This window comes from Hippoglossus hippoglossus, chromosome 3, assembly GCF_009819705.1.
Source record: "Hippoglossus hippoglossus isolate fHipHip1 chromosome 3, fHipHip1.pri, whole genome shotgun sequence".
Lineage (NCBI taxonomy): Eukaryota > Metazoa > Chordata > Actinopteri > Pleuronectiformes > Pleuronectidae > Hippoglossus > Hippoglossus hippoglossus.
The window spans coordinates 18,807,616-18,828,960 of NC_047153.1; the positions used below are offsets into that span (position 1 = coordinate 18,807,616).

At 41.9% G+C, this 21,345-nt stretch overlaps 1 protein-coding gene across 6 annotated transcripts in view; it reads right to left on the reverse strand.

Annotated features, from left to right (window-relative positions):
• Positions 1-21,345, reverse strand: part of esrrga (estrogen-related receptor gamma a) — a 142,062-nt gene that overhangs the window by 62,411 nt on the left and 58,306 nt on the right. For 4 of the 6 annotated variants that reach the window (XM_034581147.1, XM_034581150.1, XM_034581148.1 and 1 more), the window contains exons 1-2: positions 11,047-11,416; positions 319-477 (exon numbers count right to left, since the gene is read on the reverse strand). In XM_034581147.1, coding sequence (XP_034437038.1) covers positions 319-477; positions 11,047-11,102 — 215 coding nt within the window. In that variant the 5' untranslated portion in view covers positions 11,103-11,416. Of the gene's footprint in view, positions 1-318; positions 478-11,042; positions 11,417-21,345 lie in introns of those variants that run through there. The other 2 variants (XM_034581151.1, XM_034581152.1) reach the window with 2 other exon arrangements.

The window sequence follows — 21,345 nt, forward strand, 5'->3', positions numbered from 1 at the left end:
GAAAATAAAGAAATGATGCACACAGATCCACACGCACACAAAATACATCCCCTCACGTTTGAATAGATGATGGAGACAGGTCCCCCCCCCCCCCCGCAGCACCATGTCTCAAACACACTGACCACGTTAAACACTGGCTTCTGATGTCTCAAAGTGCTTCCCTGTTCTTTTCTCTTTCAACTGAGCTTTATAGAGGTCAAATCAGGCTTTTGTGTAAAACTGAGCAGATTCATAGATTCTTTTTTTTCTTTTAAGGTTTCACTCTCTCCCTCGGTTTCTTTATTTATATCTCCGGTCCTCTCTGTCATTCTGCCTTACCTGGGGTTGTAGAGGGCATGTGCGTCTCTCATGTGGTTGACCTCCACTGGATCGTAGCTCTGGTGCATCCTCCAGGCGCCAGCGCCGCATTTACCGAAAGTTGACTTGGAGATGTCGTCACTGCTGCTGTTCACCAATGGCCCCTTCGATAAGTTCATTCTGTGGGCGGAGAGAGAAAAGGAGGGATGGCGGTGAAAAGACGGCAAAGGCCACAGAAAGTGGAAAGCAGCTGAAACACGTATTTTTCTAATCCTACTTAGCCTTTCCCGAAGTCTTTGAAAAAAAAAAAAACGTAAACACTACAGTGACATTAATTCTGAATTAACAATAAACAGAGCAAATAATTTTATATAGCTTTAAACATAAAGAAAACTTAAATTAAGCAATCACTTAGTACTAGAATCAAGTTGATGATCAAGTTAAAAACTGTGAATTTTCCAATAAATGTTGGGATAGAAAATTCTAGATGTCAATGGAGCACAATGGACACAACACATGCACACATTCACACAAACTCATTTTTACTGTACGCCTGCATTATATGCATCAAAAAGAGACAATTCCAAGGGCCCTGCACTGATAGGGGGCCCTTATAGAACATAGTGAGAAATATTCACCGACATGCTAAGAGAAATGCCAACAGGCAGACAAAGATGCACACAGGCCAGGTTGTAACTTTAAAACCAGTGTAGAGACTTTTTCTCTGGAATGTGGAAACAAATCTCCGTCAAATACATCTGTCTGCACCCACACGCACCGGCTGATGCGTCAGCCGTATAATTTCAGCAACCCTCGGCTGTGTTTAACGTCAGAAGGGTTTTACCAGTTTCAGCCTTGGAAAAGCCTTTCAGAGACTGAGGGAATATAAAAGTAAAAGCACCGGAGGAGGGACCGCTATCTGTCAATCAAAACCCTGCGCTGTCGTCAGGGGAAGAGCTGTTGCCGGAGTGATAAGGTCACTATGGGGCAACAGAATCAAAATAGTTCACTACAAAAAAATAATGAATTAAACACCATGGAGTGAAAGAAAAACAGACAGCAGTGATAGTTGACGTCAAGGAGGAGGGGAGAAGGCAGCGTTTGTAATAACACTGGCTGGGCGGCCCACATTTAAACCAAACCACCAGGGGAGAACGAAGCTGGGCAGGTGGGAAGAAAAGCACTTTCCCAACCGGCAGACAAAATATAGAAAGTACAGAAACCAATTCAGGGAGTGGAACAGATGTCAGAGCACAAGTGATTCTTCTCAAATCATTTAAAATGTATAATAGACGCCTGCTGTCGATGCTTGACGCATCTCTGTGCTTTGCATTTTGAGCATTTGTACGTTGTTTTTTTTGCACAGTGACAGAGAAGTAAAAACACTTTAACACAGCCCCAAAAAAAAGAAAATATCATTTAGTATTTAGATTTAATGTTGAAATTTTTTAACACTGGTTTTGGAAAATGCAGACACTAAATAAATACCAACAAAAATAAAATAATCGTATTTGTTTTAGCTACTTCGTTTTGGATTAGTCATTGGTCATTACAGCATTTATATGTGTGTGTTGTCTCAGGCACAGTGTATCAGTAAACAGAGAAGGATGTTGGTATGTGTCGCAAACCGATCGACGTGTTTAACACACAAACATCGAACACAGACCTGTGTGTGTGTGTGTGTGTGAGATGTTGTCCCACTGTGGGTTCCTACTAAGGAGAGGCTCTGGTGGACAGACAGGTAGACAGACTAATCAGTGGTGTGACAGCCGTCTCTCTGTCCTCAGAGCTGGGCTGGCTCAGTGAGAGGTGGAGGGCCAGGGTGTGTACGATGTAGGTTTTAGTTCCACTCTGGTGAATAAGAGGAATCGATATCTTGCTGCTGCTGCTGCTGCTTCAGACACTTATTGGCTTTGGTTGCGGTGACACAATGCTATATAGACAGGCAACACTTAATACTGCTTTTTTATTGGGGAGTGTCCTGGTGTCACACTGGACGGAGGGGCATCCAGTTCCATGTGAAAGTGATGCTGTTCGTTCGATTCCCCCTCACTTCATTTCCACTTACACTTGAGCTGAAGTAACTTCTTTTATGAAAATAAGCCTAAGTTAAAATCATTTTATGCTTAACAGAGTTCTGACATAACAAAACGGCAAAGGCTTTTGGATTTGTGGAGAAATCACCTCCAGTCTGCCGCTTGCATTGAAGCAGACACTAAAACTGTTGGGGATTACAGAGAGATTCTCTTTTATTGCTTCATACCTTATGGCAAGGTAATCGGATATTTTTTCATCTTTTTATTCTTTCCAGGAGATTAAATTCCGGCTAAACTACATCTTAAAATCATCTGACAATCTTTTAAATCAGGCATTAAGTTTTTCTGTACAATAGATGAAAATGTGACAAAAGAAAAAGTATGTGCCGGCTACAAGTACAGTTTTAAATACCAACAAAATTAACCTGCGCATTTAACCAATTAAACCTTTGTCTCTACATAAATAGATTCAGATTATTTTAAGGTACCTTTCATTCTTACTATTCAAAACCAATAAAGCACTAACACATAAAATAAATAGCTCAGGTCATAAATATTTATGTATGCTTACAAAGTAAATGGAGAGAATAAAGGAGAAGAGTATTAACCTTTGTGATTCTACCTATTTCACGCTCCTGTCAGTACATGTAAGTGGCAAAAGCGCACACACACACAGGCATGCCTGCACGCACACACACTTGTGCATGCATGTGTGTGTGTGTGTGTGTGTGTGTGTGTAAAAGTATGGAGATCGTGGGTGTCTTTCTGATGCTCAGTGACTCGCTCATGTGTTGCTGGCCCATCTGTGAACAGAATGACCATGACACAGTATGTGTGTGTGTGTGTGTCTGCGGTTGTGTGTGTGTGAGTGTGAGTGTGTGTGTGACATGGTGATGCTGTGATTGATGAGACAGTTGCCATTCTTGCTAATGCAAAACGCACCTATCCCTGAAGAGAGCAAATGCCAGAAAACACACACACACACACACATACATACTCACGCACACACACACAGAGCTGCAACTGCCCTACCTAATTACGCCCTAACCAGGGCAGCGTGATTTCTTCCAGTCACAAATATATAGTACCCATAAATACGCATAAACGTAGCTTCGTTAACACGGCTGCATTCTTGAAATATACACAAAGAAAACTGATAAAAGCACACACAAAAAACGTAGACGACAAATGTCTTTGCAGAATTATGGCAAAAAGGAAGAAGGCGATCTGGTCCACCTGCTCTGCCTAAGTAGAGCATAAATACACAATTTCTGCTACAACTGTACACAATGACACAAACTAGCGACAGCGAGGGGAAAACAATTATAAACAACTCCTCCTCTTTTTAGGGTAATTGAAAACATGCTGAGATGCAACGCGTTCTATTTCTAACATATGCAGTTTATACATGGTCTGTTATTAAAAATAAGGAGGTCACATAATTGCTTGATATGGGAACAAAATGTCTGAATGTGAAATCACGACATCAAGACGGAGACAAATGAACACGATTCCAACATAAATCTAGTAAAAAGCATAATTTCAAACAAATGTGTTGGACTTCATTTCTCTGTCTGCCTGTGCATCAGGGCAGGTGGGGACCCACGGAAGCCCTGTGTGTGTCTGAGAGGATGTGGATGTGTGTGCGCACGTTAGCGCTAGCGACGGGAGCTGTTAGCGGGGCAGGCGGCAGATGGGCTGTCGGCCTTAATAGGGACTGAGCGGATGCAGAAAGGTGACAGCTCCATGAGGGAGGGGCAGGTGGGGAGGGAGAGGAGGAGTGTGTGTGTGTGTGTGTGTGTGTGTTGTGGGGGTGAGCGGAAAATAGGGATAAGGAGGAAACAAATTATCTGTGGACGGGCAGAAAAGTACGGATCAGCTCTAGAGAAGAAACGTGTGGGATAGAAATGTTTGCAGTTTTTAAGTTATCCAATACAAACTAACAAACAAAAAGGTTTTTCAAATTTTTGTGTGATTCCTGAAGATGCAACATTAGTTCTGTAGTTTAACAACGACATAAACAAATGGATATTAAAGGAAAATGTTTTGTGTCTGGATATAAAAGTTCACTTTAAACAGCACCACAGTCCAGACTGAAAATTCTCTCTTTAATCTCATCAGTTAGCTTTATGAATCAGTTTGTTGCTTACGTTAAAAAAAACCGAACCCCCGCGGTAAGTCTAAATGTTATTATGGCAAAACAATTAGCTGCTATTTTTTTCAGTGTTACAAGTCTGACTTTGTGCAGACACACAGTCATTACACACAATACACACAGGAACAAGGGCCTGATAGTCATAAGTGTACATGTGTACAACAATGAGTGTGAACATGTGACTGACATCTTCATTTCACGTCACGTTGGGATCATTTGAGAGGCTAAATAACAGGAGCTCTCTCAGGCTTGTTCGATTGATCGAAGTAAAAATCTTTTGCTGTTTTGTATCGTCACCATATGTTTAAGCGATGTTTCTCTTTCCACGATAACACCACGGCCTACAAAAGAAAAAATAAACGTACGTTTCTAAATTCCATCTGGACGGGCACATATTATGTACATATGTATTCGCATTAAGAGAGTAAGTTGTAAGTAAAATTACATTTCATGACCTGAGTAATTTTGACAACTTATCTTATTTCGCCTTAGTTGTGTAAAAACTTAATATACAAAGAGGACATTTTTCATCACAGGAATCTCAAGTGTAAAACTGCTGTAACTATGTAAGAATTTCAGGTGCTGTAAAATCTCAATTCTCTCAATGAGAAACAAAGTGCTTTTGTTTAGCAGCAGTACGTTTGACTGTTCATTGAATTCAGTCTGAATCAACGACCTGTGTTGGATGTTTATGACAGAGTTCAATTGTAAAATGTGTTTTAGAAAGTTGCAGAATTGCTCCAAAGGAGAGAAAATGGAAAGAGAAAAGAGAAAGAAAGGAAGGATAAAAACAAAAAAAAACTAAAGCTAAAGGTGGGCTGGGCCGCTGGGCTGTCATTCTCTCCCCATCAGGCACACACATGAAGCATGATGGGAGGATGAGAGGAGGAATATTTCACTGTCAGTCGGAAGGCGGCATGGTCATTCATTTCTTTCTTGCTCTCTCTTTGAATCCATCCCTTTCCCCTTCTACTGTATCTTTCCTTTTTCATCTTTTTGAGCACCACCCCCCACCCACCCACACACACACACACACACACACACACACACACACACACACACACCACACACACATACACAGTGGAAACAATGACCAAACCACGCAACCAATCTATAGGGCTCTTCCCACGGACACAGAGGAAGAGCAGAGAGTAAGTGCAGAAGACGCACAACTCTCAGATTTGAACCTGCGTTATGCTCTCGATCCTGTGTCAACTCACATGCACACGCACACACGCACACACACACACACACACACACACACACACACACACACACACACACACACACACACACACACACACACACACACACACACACGCGCAGTCTTCCACACCCACACCACCTCTCCATCTAAATCTGTTCTATTGTGGCCCGGTCTCTGCTGTCTCCTCCCATTAGGAGTGAGAGGCAGCATTAGACGCCTTGAGCACGACACGATGGACACATACACACCCACACACTAACACACACACACACACACACACACACACACGCATATACATAACCAGTCTCCTGATCTAAGCGCAGCTCAATATTTTATCTAGAGGTGAAAATACATTTTAGTGACTCCACATGGGACGATTTAATTTAAAAACACTAATACTCCCTAAAACCAAACAGGCAGATCTGTATGAAAGACCTGTTCAAATTATCATATTTTTGACAATGTAAGTTTAAATTTACACACAGACAGAGAATCTCCTCATTTGCTTCTACAGCTCTAATACAACACATAAAAGACACCTTATAAATGTCAGCTTGAGTTAGACAGAGAAGTCAAAGACTGTTGGTGTAAAAACTGACAGGACTTTATAATAATTGTACGAACAGTGACAATAAATGAAGGCACATTTTGAATGAGCAGGTGAAAGCGCAGTAAGAGGGATGGGGGGGGGGGGGTAAGAGATGAGAAGAGACGAGCAGCGACTCATCTCAGTGTATTTCACTGGCTCTTCTTTCAGTTAACGCTTTGGCATTCAATCACAAACACACGCACACACACACACACACACAAACACACACACATATGCACGCACACATTTAGTTTCATCGGCAGTTTGGTGTAATGGCTAATTGCAGTTTGTGTGTGTATCACAGCTGGTACACACTCTCTTCCTGCTCTTTCAACACATAAAGGCTGTCACTGACCCATGACATACTCTCTCTCCACACACGCACGCACGCACACACACACACACACACACACACACACACACACACTGATGGACTGATAATAAATCTGAGAAATTCACGTAATCAAGGCTTGTTCCATTTTGCTCTGTCATCTCTGTGGCTTTGCATACAAGTGTGTGTTAGTGTTGGTTTCAATATCTGCATACAAGTGCGTTTGTCCGATTTATGTGTAAAAATGTGTAATTGCCTATTGGACACAATCTGGTCACTTCTTGGCTGAAAATGCGCAGGAAAAAAGGTTTTTAGTTCGTTGCTGTGTTAGGGAGGGAGTGTCTCTGCGCACGCATGTGTGCGATCATGCGCGTGTGCGATCATACGTGTCCAGCGGACCCCACAGTGCTGGTGTCAGACAAAAGCAACCCCCCCCCCCCCCCCCCCTCCTTCCTACATCTTGCTCTGTCTGTCCCTCTCTTTGCACCCCTCACTCTTTAGGGGACTAAATTACCAGTGGAATGCCCCGGACCCTACACATGAGAGAGAGGCCGCTGTATGCAAGAGCGTGTGCGTTGCTGCGTGTGTTTGTGTTTGTGCATGTGCACGTGTGAGGACTTGCAAAAAAACTGACCGACAACGAATGCCACAGGGACAGAGGGATACGCAAACAGACACAGAAAAAGAAGAACAACACCTCCTCATTCAGGCCACCAACGGGTCTCTCTCCCTCTTCCTCTTCCTCTCTCTCTTTCATACACACACACACAAAATATGGGCAGGCACGGACCAATGCGTGACAACAAACAGATGCAAATGGACACACACATGCTCAACACACTCTCTCTTTCAAACACACACACACACACACACACACACACACACACACACACACACGCACACACACGCACGCACACGCACAGCCGACAAATCAGTGCGGCACATATTGACATGCTTTGACAGATGAATTAAGTAAATGATTTTATAAGGAGATTAAAAGGATTTTAATTTACGCAATCTCTCTTTACCCCCCAACCTGCACCCCCCTTCCCTCCCTCCAGTCAGCTTTACCTCTCTCACTCTCTCTCCCTTGCTCTCTCTTTCTCTCCCTCCTATTTTCTCTCGTTCATGGCCTGAGAAAAAAACGAGAGGCTGACGAAACGCAAAAGGCCAAAACTAAATTAACAAAATGTTCTTCTTAATTTCAGGTAGTGAGGAACATTTTCTTTTTCATGATTTAATTCCTCAGATGTTGATTTCTTTATTCAACAAAGGAACATTATCATGATCTTCAGAAAAAGCTTGGATCTTTTTACAAAGGTGGTTTCGGTTTATTAATGTTAAAAAGAATCTCTTCACTCATTGATGTTTAGAACTAGCTGTGTGTAAGCAGAGTCGTTCGGCCTCCAAGTTTAAAAAATGACATTTTCTTTACTTACTTCACCCAAATTTCTTCACGTCAGCAGAAAAACCACGAAGACACAAGACAGTGTGAAATCTCTCAGGTCAAGTTAATGCTTCCAAACGAAGTGAAACAATGGAATTTGTCTGCACACGATAAAGATGTGCACTCGACTTGCAGGCTGAGAAGTGAGCGCTATCTCAATTAATCATTAAATCTGATCAAGTAGTGAATGAAAATTACTAGGATAAATTATTTGGGATGTATTTTTGAGGCATGTCTGCATTTAATGTGAGGAATTTATTTTCTCTTGAAGGGCAGAGCCACGATTTCAAACATGCACCAAACTGATACACTGTCGGACGTTTGACTGAACAGGAATTTTACCTAAAATCTCTGACAATTTATTTGCACATTTCCACGTAATAAAAAACTTAATCTATCCAAAAATCCCTATTGAAAATAATTCAGACAGAAATGGCTTTTGCTGCTTTGTGTCTCTCTCTGCATTTTACACAGGAGACCTTTGCCTGAGCGATGTGGACGGTCGCTGTGCGCTTGTCAACGTCCGTTTCCTCCTCACACCCACCGACAGAATCCCCACTAAATTCACACAAGTCACCGCAGAAAATATATCCTAATGATATGTAAATGGTATGTACACAGTGGCATGAGGGGAATGCAATTATGTTAACAGCTTTAGCGCTACTTGTTGTTGTTATTATTATTATGGGTACGATCATCATTATCCCTAATATTTTAATTAGTGGAGGAAAGCAGTGCCTGAGAGCTAAGGATGGGAAACCTGTGCAGCGAAAAAGAGAGCGATGGATCGATGGCTGGACGAATGGGTGGATGAAGGAATGAACAGGCAGACAGATGGTAGGACTATAGGCTTTTTATTTTTAAATATGTGTAAGCGGTCCAGGCTTACAGAAACACACACACACACACAGGTAAAGCAGGCACACTCAGCTGCTAATTGTCTGATGTGAAAGTGTGTTTTATGGTCAGTTTAGTGTTGTGATTTCTAAACACGCTTTACACCTCCAAACCCTGGGCAATAGGCATTCACTGTCCCGGGGCTTAATACACTATTTAAAAAACACACGTTAAGTTTTATGTTTTTAAAGCTGAACTGCTGTCGGTTCTTAAAATACACCACACTGTGTTGCAGATGAGCGACTGACGCAGACTTCAGATGCAGCGCACAGGGATTCCTTAAACGCACCAAAGTCAGACTTTGCTCTGTGCATTCAGTCATTGGATCAACGAAAAGGGAAATCAGCACGCTCAATACAAAAGGTCGTTCTAAAGAGTATTCGTTCAAATCAGCACCTCAAACTTACTTTATCACAATTCATTGTCATCTTTAAAAATACATTTATTTCTTCATTCATCAGTAATGTTTCAAATAAAATGCAGAAAATGTGTCACCTTTTAGACATCCAAAAATCTGATCATAACTGAAAACAGACTGTTAAAATACGGTTTGTAAAAAAATAAAGAGCAAGTTGACTGATATTATTTCTCCTTCGGCCGTTTTTCTTAGAAACGTCCCTCTCTGCTCTGCACGCTCACCTCCACATGCTGAGGAAGTGAGAGGCTCTCTGCGTGTGAATGACACATGGACACATACAAAGGTGAGAGAGCTTCAAAGCACAGAAATGTATTTTTTCTTTAAAAATGTGAACAATGTCATGTTTGGCAAACACGTATTTCATTCTGCACTTGCTTCTGCTTGGACTCTCTCCTTTTTCTTTTCCTGCTCCGACTTTCTGACACCTCAACTGTGGCAGTGATTCAGTGTAAAGCATTTTAATTTTTTCACTATAAAATTAACCTCCAACTATACTTTCATTTTTTTATATATATTTACTGTAAAATTCGGGCATTAATAATTGCCAGTTTTACAATGTCAATACAATAAGTGAATTCATGGCTTAATGCGAATAGAGTGCAGATTTTTTAAAATACACTCATCACTTGTTTTATGTTGTTAAGTAAAAAAAATAGCAAACTGTATATTTATTGGTGCAATTGCTGTTTTTCCCAGAAATGACTTTGTTTGCCCTAATTTTGTATTTTCATAAACACTCAAACACACACATTGATGTCCACTCTGCCAATCAGTTCATCAGCATTTTGAACAATATCCTCAACATACTCCTAAAAAGAGCAAATCGTTGGCAAAAGGAGCAGCTCAGCGGCTATCACTCGGGTGTGTATGTGTGTGTGTGTGTGTGTGTGTGTGTGTGTGTGTAACTGTCTCTAATTCCTGTGCGGGGCCACACGCTGAGTTGCGCGTCTGAAATTCTACCTCCTCTGGCATTTAAGAGCGCAGCTCTCCCCCTTTCCTCCTCTCTGCTCTCTTACGGGCCCTTCAACTCCCGTCTCTCCATGAATGCCCCGTTACCTCAGTGATTCTCTGCATGAACGAACACACACTTTAAACACACGTGCACAAGCATAAACACAAGCACGGGCACGCACACACACACACACAAACACTCTGAGTTGTTTTGTCAGGTAAACACTTTGAATCAAAGTAGCCGAAAACAATGTGAAGAAAGTGAAGGAGAAACTGTGTCTCTGTTCATGTGTGTGTGTGTGTGTGTGTGTGTGTGCATGTTTGAGTGCACGCGCAGGTGTGTGTTTGCGGGTATGTCTTGTACTTAGGTGGAGGAAATTCCACTCCTCTGTCCACTGAGTAAGAGCTTCTGTCCGGATACTGCAGACAGACACACACACACGCACACACACACACACGCACACACACACGCACACACGCACACACACACACAGTGAACGCGTGCTACCTGACAGCAGAAACAACCTTGACATGGTGCCGGCCACCTCCGCTGCATACCAGCACACTCACTCACACAAACACACTCTCTCACACATTCTCTAACACACACACACACACACACACATGCATGCACACACGGATACACAGTGGAAGACAATGACAATGACAAGTTGAGTGATGAGTAAAATGATAAGATCAAAAGGTAAAATTTACCTACTCTTGTTCAGAGTGCATTAAAAAACACTCGGATAACGGGTGTCCTACCAAATCCATCGACGATACCGGGTCATTGTCAGGTCAACCTCCTCCAGGAAAAAAAAAAGCGAGCAAATGTTAAAAAAAGAAAATCAAAGTTTTTATATCTCTCCTCTCTCTCCTCTTATTTCTCTGGTCTTCCTCTCTCTCTCGGTCCTTCCTTCCGCTTGGAGGGAGCAATACAATTACCAGGCTCTGCGCTGCCTGCACTGATCGGCTCTGCGTGTGTGTGTGTGTAGATATGAGTGCGCGCGGTGTGTCTATGTGAGAGCCAGGGAGAGGGGGCTATAGAGACACACACAGCCAGCCAGCCGGGCAGTTGGGATGGAAAGATGTGCTGCTGTCCTAATCAACGACTTAAAGCCCCGATAGCTGCTCATGAATATTAAGCAGCGCTTTGCATATGCAGTCCCTCAGGCCCCGGTTCCGACGTGATTGGTGGACGCATGGCCAATGGCTGCGAGGAGGGGCGGAGTGAGGGGAGGAGACAAGGCGGGAGAAAGGGAGAGAGAGGGAGAGGAGCAGGTGGAGAGGGAGGGATTAGACAAAGAGCGATAGAGAGGGAGGGAGGACGGAGAGGAGAAAGAGACAGGTGAGGGAAAAAGATTCAAAGCAAGACAATCTGCACTCTTTCTTTCTTTCTTTCTTTCTCTCTCTCTTTCTTTCTTTCTTTCCCCCCTTCTTTGTCTCTTTATCAGCAAACCGTGTTGCAACTGTGTCTCAGACCACAAATCTCTCTCGATTGGTTTCTGTTGCTCTCGCATACCTGCACTGGAAATTGCATTCCGGCAAAAGAAAAAAACCTCAATGTTAAATATGACCAAAAAATTCTCTATTGTCCTTTAGCTAACGTTTAAATTTAAAACATTTTAAGTTTAAAAGTTGAAGCAAGGGTTGAACATTTGAGTTACACCACATTTTGACAATTATCGCATTTTATTAGGTAGAAAATACAGATGTGTGTCAGCTCAGGCCAAAAAAACAAAATTGACCTAATCAAATCTGAGAATCGTGAGATCAAAAGAAGAAGTGTGAGCTTGACCCTGAACCTTAAGTCTAAATAATGTGTCACACCGCAAACACACATACGCACACACGCACGCACGCACGCACACAAGCACACACACACACACTGAGGCACAGCACAGCAGAGCCCATCACAGCTCAGCAGTAAAATACAGGATTATGGCTATTCCAGGGCCCTTGTTCTTTGTTGTGGAATGATTTGGGAATGATTGGGACAAGGTTTTTTCCTGCCTCTTGCTGTTCTGTCGAGCTCCCCGCCATCTCAGAATCAGCAGGCTGAGTATTCCACGGTATTTTCCAATATTTCTAACACCTCGGAATGTGTGTGTTGTCAGTGAAAGAGGGTTCCTCCAGCGGAATCTGCTCGGCGCTCCTCGGAGGGAGGAGGAGACAGAGGACTGAGAACGGGAGGAGACAGGGAAGGGTCTCAGGAAAATGGGAAACCCAGAGGGAGACTCAGATCTGCACCGCCACCATGCTTTCTTTCTTTCTTTCCAAATGTTTATTCCTTGCCGTTTGACCAACACTCTGACACCCATGCACACAGGGTGGATGGATGGATGAAGAAGTGAAGAGAAGTGTGCAGGAGGGAGGGAGGGAGGGAGAGAATGAAAATCAGAGGGGTGCAAAGATGAAAGGAGAGTGGTTGTGATTAGCAGCTTTGGAGGCGAACAGATAATAAAACATTTCCTGAAACCAATCTCTGCTTTGATGTGTGTGTTTGTGTGTGTACAACACTACAACCAGTTTTTTCTCTCTCGTTCCGTCACACACATTCACACACAGTCAAATGGGTAACTCTCTTAAAGTGACAACAAAAATGGATGTGACTCACTGTAGGATGTGCAAATCTGAAGCTGTGAATCTACAGCAGTGATATACACTAAACACATTAATTGATACTCATCCACTATAATATACACAAAACAAAACATTTTAAATTTATTGCAGATTTAAGTTGTTCTGTGTAAACCCAACTGTGAAGAAAATTGGAAAAGAGAAATATGAAGCAACGACACACAATAGAGAAACAGATATGAGGATAATACCCGTCTTTATTTATTTTAACAATAACCTAAAGTTTAGCAGCTTCTAATTTTAGAAGCATCTTAAAGACAGACAAAAGAGCCACGAACACACACACACACGCCCGCACACACAGATTGAGACAGATGCACATGTATTCAAACTCATGTAAACACAGAAGAGGTTCGTGTACATGTACATGAACACACACACACACACACACACACACACACACACACAGAGTTATGATGTATCCAGAGGCTTATAAGCATCGACAAAGATGAGTGTGAATCAATGCTGCCGTCACTACTGGGCAAACAAATCCTTTACCAAAAAACCTCAGTCTCTAACAAACAAAACACAAACACACACACACACACACACACACACACACACACACACACACACACACACACACACACACACACACACACACACTGTATATGTGCAGAAAGCTTAGGATACAGGAACACATATTTAATATTTAACTCAACATAACATATATTGAAAAATATATTATCTGTTTGTGGAAGATTCATTTTACACATTCAAGCATCTTCTCCTTCACCTCCACATCCTCTCATCTCCCTTTGTTTCAAATAACATTTGCTCATGGAACGTCCACACATATATGTATATGTAAAATATAAAGAATTACAGGACTGAAATACAAATAAACACAACAACGATCATTTTAATTAAAAAACATGACACTAGTTTAATGGCAGGGGCAGTTTACTGCAGAAAAATGATGTGGCACAGTGTGAAAGAGTTTCACAGTGTGAAATCTGTGCATGTATGATGTTTGTGTTAAGAAGACAGTGATTGACAGGTTTAGTTGGAGCAGTGATGTGTTTGATAAAAAGACTTAAAAGACATAACAATGAGATCTATCGATCAAGTGCCACGGTGCATATTTGCTGTTAGCGATGCTTTTTTTCTACTATGTTAATATGGAAGACACTAAAGTCCTGTACCACACGCACAAAGCTACTGTATAATCAGCTGTGTTCTTAAAAATTTTTCAATACATCACATATGTTGCTGAAAGTTCTCAGTCGTCTGTTTTGAATCTACAGGAACTGTCGCTGGATTTTAGTTGCACTTTCAAAACAACAAGAACTCTTCCTCTCTTTTTGTCTCTGACCCCCATGCCCACTCATCCCTCCCCACGGCAATTGATTGGCTCTTGGTCGGTGTGAATGTTGACAGTGACCCCTTTAGGCCACTCTCTCTCACAGTGGACAAGCCCGACTAACACTTCTTCAACATGCACCTATTTCAGTAGAAGTCAGGCTAAAGCTTTGTGTGATGATGTATGTGCGCATTAAATAAATACTAAATAATTGAAAACAAACTCAAAATGTAGAATACCATGATAATTAATAACAGTGTGTGTGTGACTGGGCTGTGTGTAGTGCAGTTAGCGCTGATCTCTCACTTGTCTTGTGTCTGTGACTGTGTGAGTGTTTTGACCCTGTGGTGGCAGCCTGTTGACATCTGCACAAGAATTATCCATTGCAACTCTCACTGACATCAATCACATCACTCAATAGGCCACGGCAAGTTCATTCAGGACATCGCGTGCGCGCGTGTGTGTGTGTGTGTGTGTGTGTGTGTGTGTGTGTGTGTGTGTGTGTGTGTGTGTGTGCGTCTGCGCTGGTCTGAACAAATTCAAGAGGTGGTCACTTAAGAGCTGACTTCAGGCCCCCCATCGACACACGTGTGTCAGTCACACAACTGCAAACCGAGCTCCTGTACTAAATAACACAAATGTGACTTTTGTTTTGACGATCAACTGCCACTTAATTCTTGTTTGTATGGACGTTTAATGATAATTAGGTTAAATTAGATTGATTAATCAGTGTAAAAACTGCTTTTTGGATAAAGCTTAATTTTCAAAGAAGTTTTATAAGATGGGTTCAATGAACTTTAATAAGGTCAGAATATACTTGATCAAACTAAGTAAAATGAAAGAGAATTGAGTTGGCTGAATTTTTATCATTTTTATCAATAGTTTTATCAATACCCTAATTGCTTATATTTTTAATTTAAAAATCAAATGTAATTTACATACAAATATGACATTATAAAAACTGATGTTTAAGAATCACATTCACTGAGTAATTATTGGCTGTATCACAAACTCCGTGTAACACAGCAGCCTGAACACTGCAAACCAAACCAGAGGTAAAAATATTAAGAATTGAAAAATTCATAGAACACACAACTCTGACCTTGGCTTTTGTAAAGGAAGAGAGAGCTGCCAACACAGGGGGGAAACAGAGACGGAGAGAGGGAGAGATTGCAGTTCACTACTAGCCAACAGAGGGAGCTCTGGACTCTGGTCACTTCACAGCCAACTGCAGCAGAGACTTGGTGTGTGTGTGTGTGTGTGTGTGTGTGTGTGTGTGTGTGTGTGTGTGTGTGTGTGTGTGTGTGTGTGTGTGTGTGTGTGTGTGTGTCTGTGTGTTGATGAGTGTGCGTGTTCATCTATAAAGCATGCAAGATTAAATCATCATAAATTCAAAAATCATCCCAACAATAAACATTCATATATGACATCCAATTACATTAAAGAACCTAAAATTTTTACACACACACCCACACGCTGAGTTTACACTGCCAGCAGGGGCGGGAGCGATGGAGCTAAGTTATCTGATAGCTCTGTCAGCAGGTACAGCAGAACACAGGCCAATTTGACCTCAGACCTCCTACTTGGTCCTCAAATCAGAGACTGAACCCAGAGAGAGAGAAACAGAGGAACATCAGAGTGGGGGAGCGGGAGAGAGAGGAAAGAGGGTGAGGGAGAACACGTGAGATAAAGACTTTGCTGTCACCTAATTGACCAGTTGGTGAAACAGCAGTGAGGGTTGTGCAGTCCCACGGTATCATTAGATAAACACCACACTTTAGCTGCAGTTCATTTCAGGCTGTGTGTGAGTGATGGACTGTCTTTATCTATGTTCCCATGTGTGCTGCTTTAAAGACTAAAGGCTCATTTATGCTCAATGTTAGATACGTATATATACATGGACGGAGCATTCTGTCAGAGCCCCACGTTGATTTTGTCCGTATTTGCGCACGTCCTCTGGAAGCTTACGGATTTAGATGAAACAGACGAAACGGGGCAGTACCACAGGAAATTGTAGGGGGCAGTGTAGCCAATAGGTCAATCATAGGAAACTAGGAGGAGATTTCAAATATGGCGAAGGTTTTCGAGGAGAGACTTTCCCAGTTGGTAAGAAAACTTCAGGCATCTATATCAATGTTTGCCACAGATTTAATACAATCATGGCGTTAACGCAGGTGCACATGCAGAAAGGTCATGCTCGTGTGCAACATATTCAGAGTGAAGGGTACACAGACTAAAGAGTGAAATATGTGTTCTCATGTGAGAGAAAGAAATGCATTGCACGCCACAAAAGCAGCTGATACATTGAGGTGTGGGTGTCTGCGTGGACGGTACAAACATTATGGACCATAGCACGAGCATAGCCTGTGCAGACGGAATTGTGACAGTGTGAGCAAGCCGTGGCATATAAAATAGTAGATAGCGCTGCGCAAATCAAGTTAGAAATCTCTCATGTTATTATGAGAGGTGTAAAAAAAAAAGTGGGTTCGCTATGAAACAATGTTGGGACAAATTAGAAAGGGGGGGGGGGGGTTGCCACAGTGTAGATAATTAATGGGAAACACATTACATGAGGTTATTTTACCCACTACCCTCTGCTGGATGTGTTGCTTAACAGCCATGCCAATGTTAACGACTCATGGAAGAACGCAGGCAGTCATTTTAAACTGACATATTTCTTTTCATTTGGAAAGGCAGCATAGATGAGTCTTAAGTGTCGTGGAAGATCTGGTCGTCGTAACAGCAGAAAGCAGCAAATTCAAATCCACACCACTAACATTATTTAATGAATTATTAATGTATGAATGACTCCCTGAATGCAGGTGTTTATTAAGGAGACTACTGACAAACAAATGTTGATAAATGCCATGAATTTTGAACCGAGTGTTTATTCTAACACCTCATCTTCATACTGAATCATCACTTTAACTGTGACTGGAAACTGAGCCTTAAATCTTCAATTCAGAAATAACCCAAGGAAGCACAGACTAAAATGTTGTTAAAATGAGTACAGCACACATACACATCAGAAGTCAAGCGCACACACACACACACAAGGTCCTGTGCTCACATGTGCATATGTGCAGACTAAACATACTCGATTGCTATTGCAGCTGAATGAGGGTTTTCAGTATTTCATCTTCCACAAACAATTCTCTGCCTTGGACTCAGGGGCTTTGGACTGTTTGCAGAACACACATCCAGATAGAAAATGAGTGGATGCACAGGTGGAAATTGTGAATTTGGTCAAATTATTAACTTTTTGCAGTCTTGCACTAAAAACACTAACATACAAAAGTTAGCAGATGCTGGGAAAACGTACAATTGGTAGATAAATCATTAATGGTTTGCCCGTCATACTGGATAACATTTTGAGATGGTGTAGTTTTTGTTATAAGACTGCCCAAATTCTGTGCATACATATACATATACAGTATATATATATATATATATGTGTGTGTGAGAGTGTGTGTGAGTCCACACAGACACCTCAAGGGAAGCAAGGGGTGGTGAAGGTGATCAAGGCCAAGGAGAGAACACCAGCTGCTGGGAAAGCTGCTGGGTTTAGGGGGCTTTCTGGAGCCTGTCACCAAAACTCTGTCTGGGTAACCTTTGGAGGAGGGTAAGGGGAAGACACACACACACACACATACACCCCCCCCCCACCCCCCCCCCCCCCCCCCCCCCCCCCCCCCCCCACACACACACACACACACACACACACACAATCCAATCCTTCCGAGACATACTGTATATGCAAACTGAATTCAGTGTTACTGTGTAACAGATTTCCTTGCAGACAATTGTGCAGTTTAACGAGGGCAAACATTAATATAACAATATTCAAACATGACTTAACCACACAGATGACAATACTGACACACACACAGAGTCACACACACACACAAACACACACAGAGTCACATGCAAGCTTTTAATCTTAGAAGATGTATGATGTGTTTTCTTTAGAACACAGAGACATGTGACAGCCCTGTTATTCCATACAAAGGTCAACCAGGACTCACAGTTAGGAAGACAGAGGTCTGTGTGTGTGTGTGTGTGTGAGGGAGAGAGATACAGACAGATACAGAACGAGAGGGGAGAGAGAGGGGGGAATATGTGTATAATTAGGTGACAAAAGGAGGGTGAGAAAGAGAGTCATGTGGAGAAGGTGACCTCAGCGTTTATAAAAAGAGATCATTAACCTCCTTTAAACTTACACATCCTTTCACTATTTGACTGGTTAATAAAAGACCTACTACAAACACTTCATGTAACTTTGTTTCAAAAATTATATTTACAGGTTATTGTTTTATTTTTTTCTATGATATTTTAGTTCATAAATGCTGCATGCATCAAATTTCAGTTGAAACCAAAGATCATAGACATTGTGCACACACTCTCTCACACACACTGGGTCAGCTGTGGTCGCCAACCTGTCAGTGGTCAGACTGAAGGTTGGCTGGACCGCGCCTCAACATAGAGTGAAAGGCCTGACCTCATCATGAGGGGACGGGCAAAAGGGGCAGGCTCTGGGCTGGACTGAGGTGTAACCTCATCAAACGTGGACAGACAGGGCAGACATGCTGGATGTCAGCATTGAAAATGTTAGTGTGTATGGGTGTGCATGTGTCTGTGTGTAGAATTTACATCCAGCCTATGTCCATAGCCTCTCTTTTTCCAAACTATCGCAGTGCCCGGTCGGAACATGCGTGTTTGGGATGGCCTGCTTGCTTGGCCTGCGTTGATGCTCCAGAGCTACTTTAGAATTATTCCATGGAAGACTGACAATATACCGTCGATTTTTTATTGTTAGCGTGCTGGACGTTGTGTTTTCATGTGCAGTCTATGGTGCAGAGTTAAGTTAAAGTTGCATTCATCCTAACGTGGTGTTTCTGCAATGCAGCTGTTGGATGGAGGGACAGTCAATAAGAAAGATCAGCCTTCATAATATTTAAAACAGATGAAGTTAAGGGAATGTCACAGTAAATTCTTGCCAGTAATCCAAGAACACAGACAGGAATGTAGCATGTTTAGATATTTGACAATAAATATAAATATCAATTATTTTATCATCATGGCTTCATTGCCTCTCATTCACTTCACCTTATGACCTCTCTGAACCTCACTGTGCTCTTTTCTCTCTCCCTCCCTCTCATCCTCAGGTTTTGATATATTCCCAGGGATAAATTAGAACTGAGATGTAATTATATACAGAGTGAGTTTTTCCACGGTGTGTGTGTGTGTGTGTGCGTGTGTGCTTGTCCTGCTGCGTGCATGTCTGAATAAAGCAGTGTTTTGTATTGAAATAGGTGACTGCGGAGAGGTGCACTCTTTTAATTACGCTGCTCTCAAACAGAACATGAGTGGGCTATTCCACTGGGATTAGTCGTCTCTCATTGCCGTCTCTCTGTCAACGCAACACACACGCACAACACATGCAGACACAAATGTATGCCTGCCAAATAAGCCCCTCTCTCCAATAGTTCAACACTCAATTTATTCAAACTGAGGTGCAAGCCAAGTGAATAATATCACTACTAATAAAGACGGTAAGAGAGAGTGTGCATACAGGAGATGGGGGGGGGGGGGGGTAAAACAGTAGAAGAGGAGGGGGGGTAACGAGTTAAGAGGAAAGGTAAGCCAATATATAAAAAAAAAAGATTTTCAAGGACGACCAAATTAAACTAAATATAACCTCAACATCAATTGTCAGTATAAAACTTGTAAGCGTGCATAGTTGATTAGTGCCAGTTGTCTCTATGCGTGTAGGTTACAGGTATTTCTCTCTGACCTAACAGTCAGTAGGTTCAAGTTAAACAGACCAGTTTCATTTCTCAACATCACAAATCCAAAAAGTAAATTGACCGCTAAGTCAGACATTTTAGAAGATAAATAATTTGTTTTAGGTCATTTAGACAGAGTTTGGCCATAGCGTAGTACTATAGAGAAAGTTTGTCAAATGTAAAATGTTGAGGGGTGAAAAACAACCTCATGTTGAAAAGGCAACATTTTAATATAATTTGAGTATAATGTGCTCGTTAACGATTGTTAACAAATAACCAGTTGGACTACTGAAATGTGTTGAAAGTATACGAAAACAGAAACTTCTAAATTGATGCTAGCTGCTGTACAAGAACTGACAAAAACCAAAGGACAAGACACACCAGACGAGACTCTTACAAACTTTTTAATTACCTCCAAGGTAACGTTTGTCTGAAGAAGGGCCTGTGCCTGGGAGCCTGCACTGGTGTGCAGACATTTCTTGTAACCTACTCAGACATGTAGGTGAGAGAGTAGCCTCTCTCTTGGGCCCACATTAAATTAGCTGTTTGACCACGCGTACGGAGATTTGCGTGCGGTAAACATATACAAAGATCAGCTAATGTTAATACCAAGACAACGACTCGCTATTGCCTCGAGGGTTTTGCATCTTGCGTACGCATCACGTTCATTTCTGAGGATGTGCAAAACCTATGCACCAAATGGAAGCAGGATAAACAAAGCAGCTATTTTGCATATGCGTATGCATAGTTAACAACAAGTACATTCAGACTCTTAGGTACAAGCTCCTTGTTTTGTCTTTGCTCGTTTTGAGTCTTTCTCCTGTACAAAATTACATCATTCTGTGTCATGTTCTCTCTCCTTAATGTTTGTTTGTGTTACCTTTATGCAAATTTCCTTCACTCATACTGTTTGGAAGAGCAGAGAGCATCGTCTAAATAATGGAAAATATTTCAATAAATAGTGATTTGCAGCCCAACAAAAAACTGGAGAGCATAATAAGAAACATTTTTCAACGACATGCAATATATATCCTTACATCACACAGCCTTATATCAAAGCTGACTTCCCACTTTTCTGTGATGATGAAGAAATTTGGTTAATGCTCAGTGAACAAGAACTCCAAATCTTCATCAACAGACTAAATCTCATTAGCAGAATCCTTTAGAGCGTGACACTATTGATCTTCACTTAAATATTTAAAGAAACTAAATAGCAAGGTCATGGTCAAGACGTCTACTTGACTTCTACTGAGTCTTGGTACTATGGTTCGTGTAGTTCTCCCAGGAA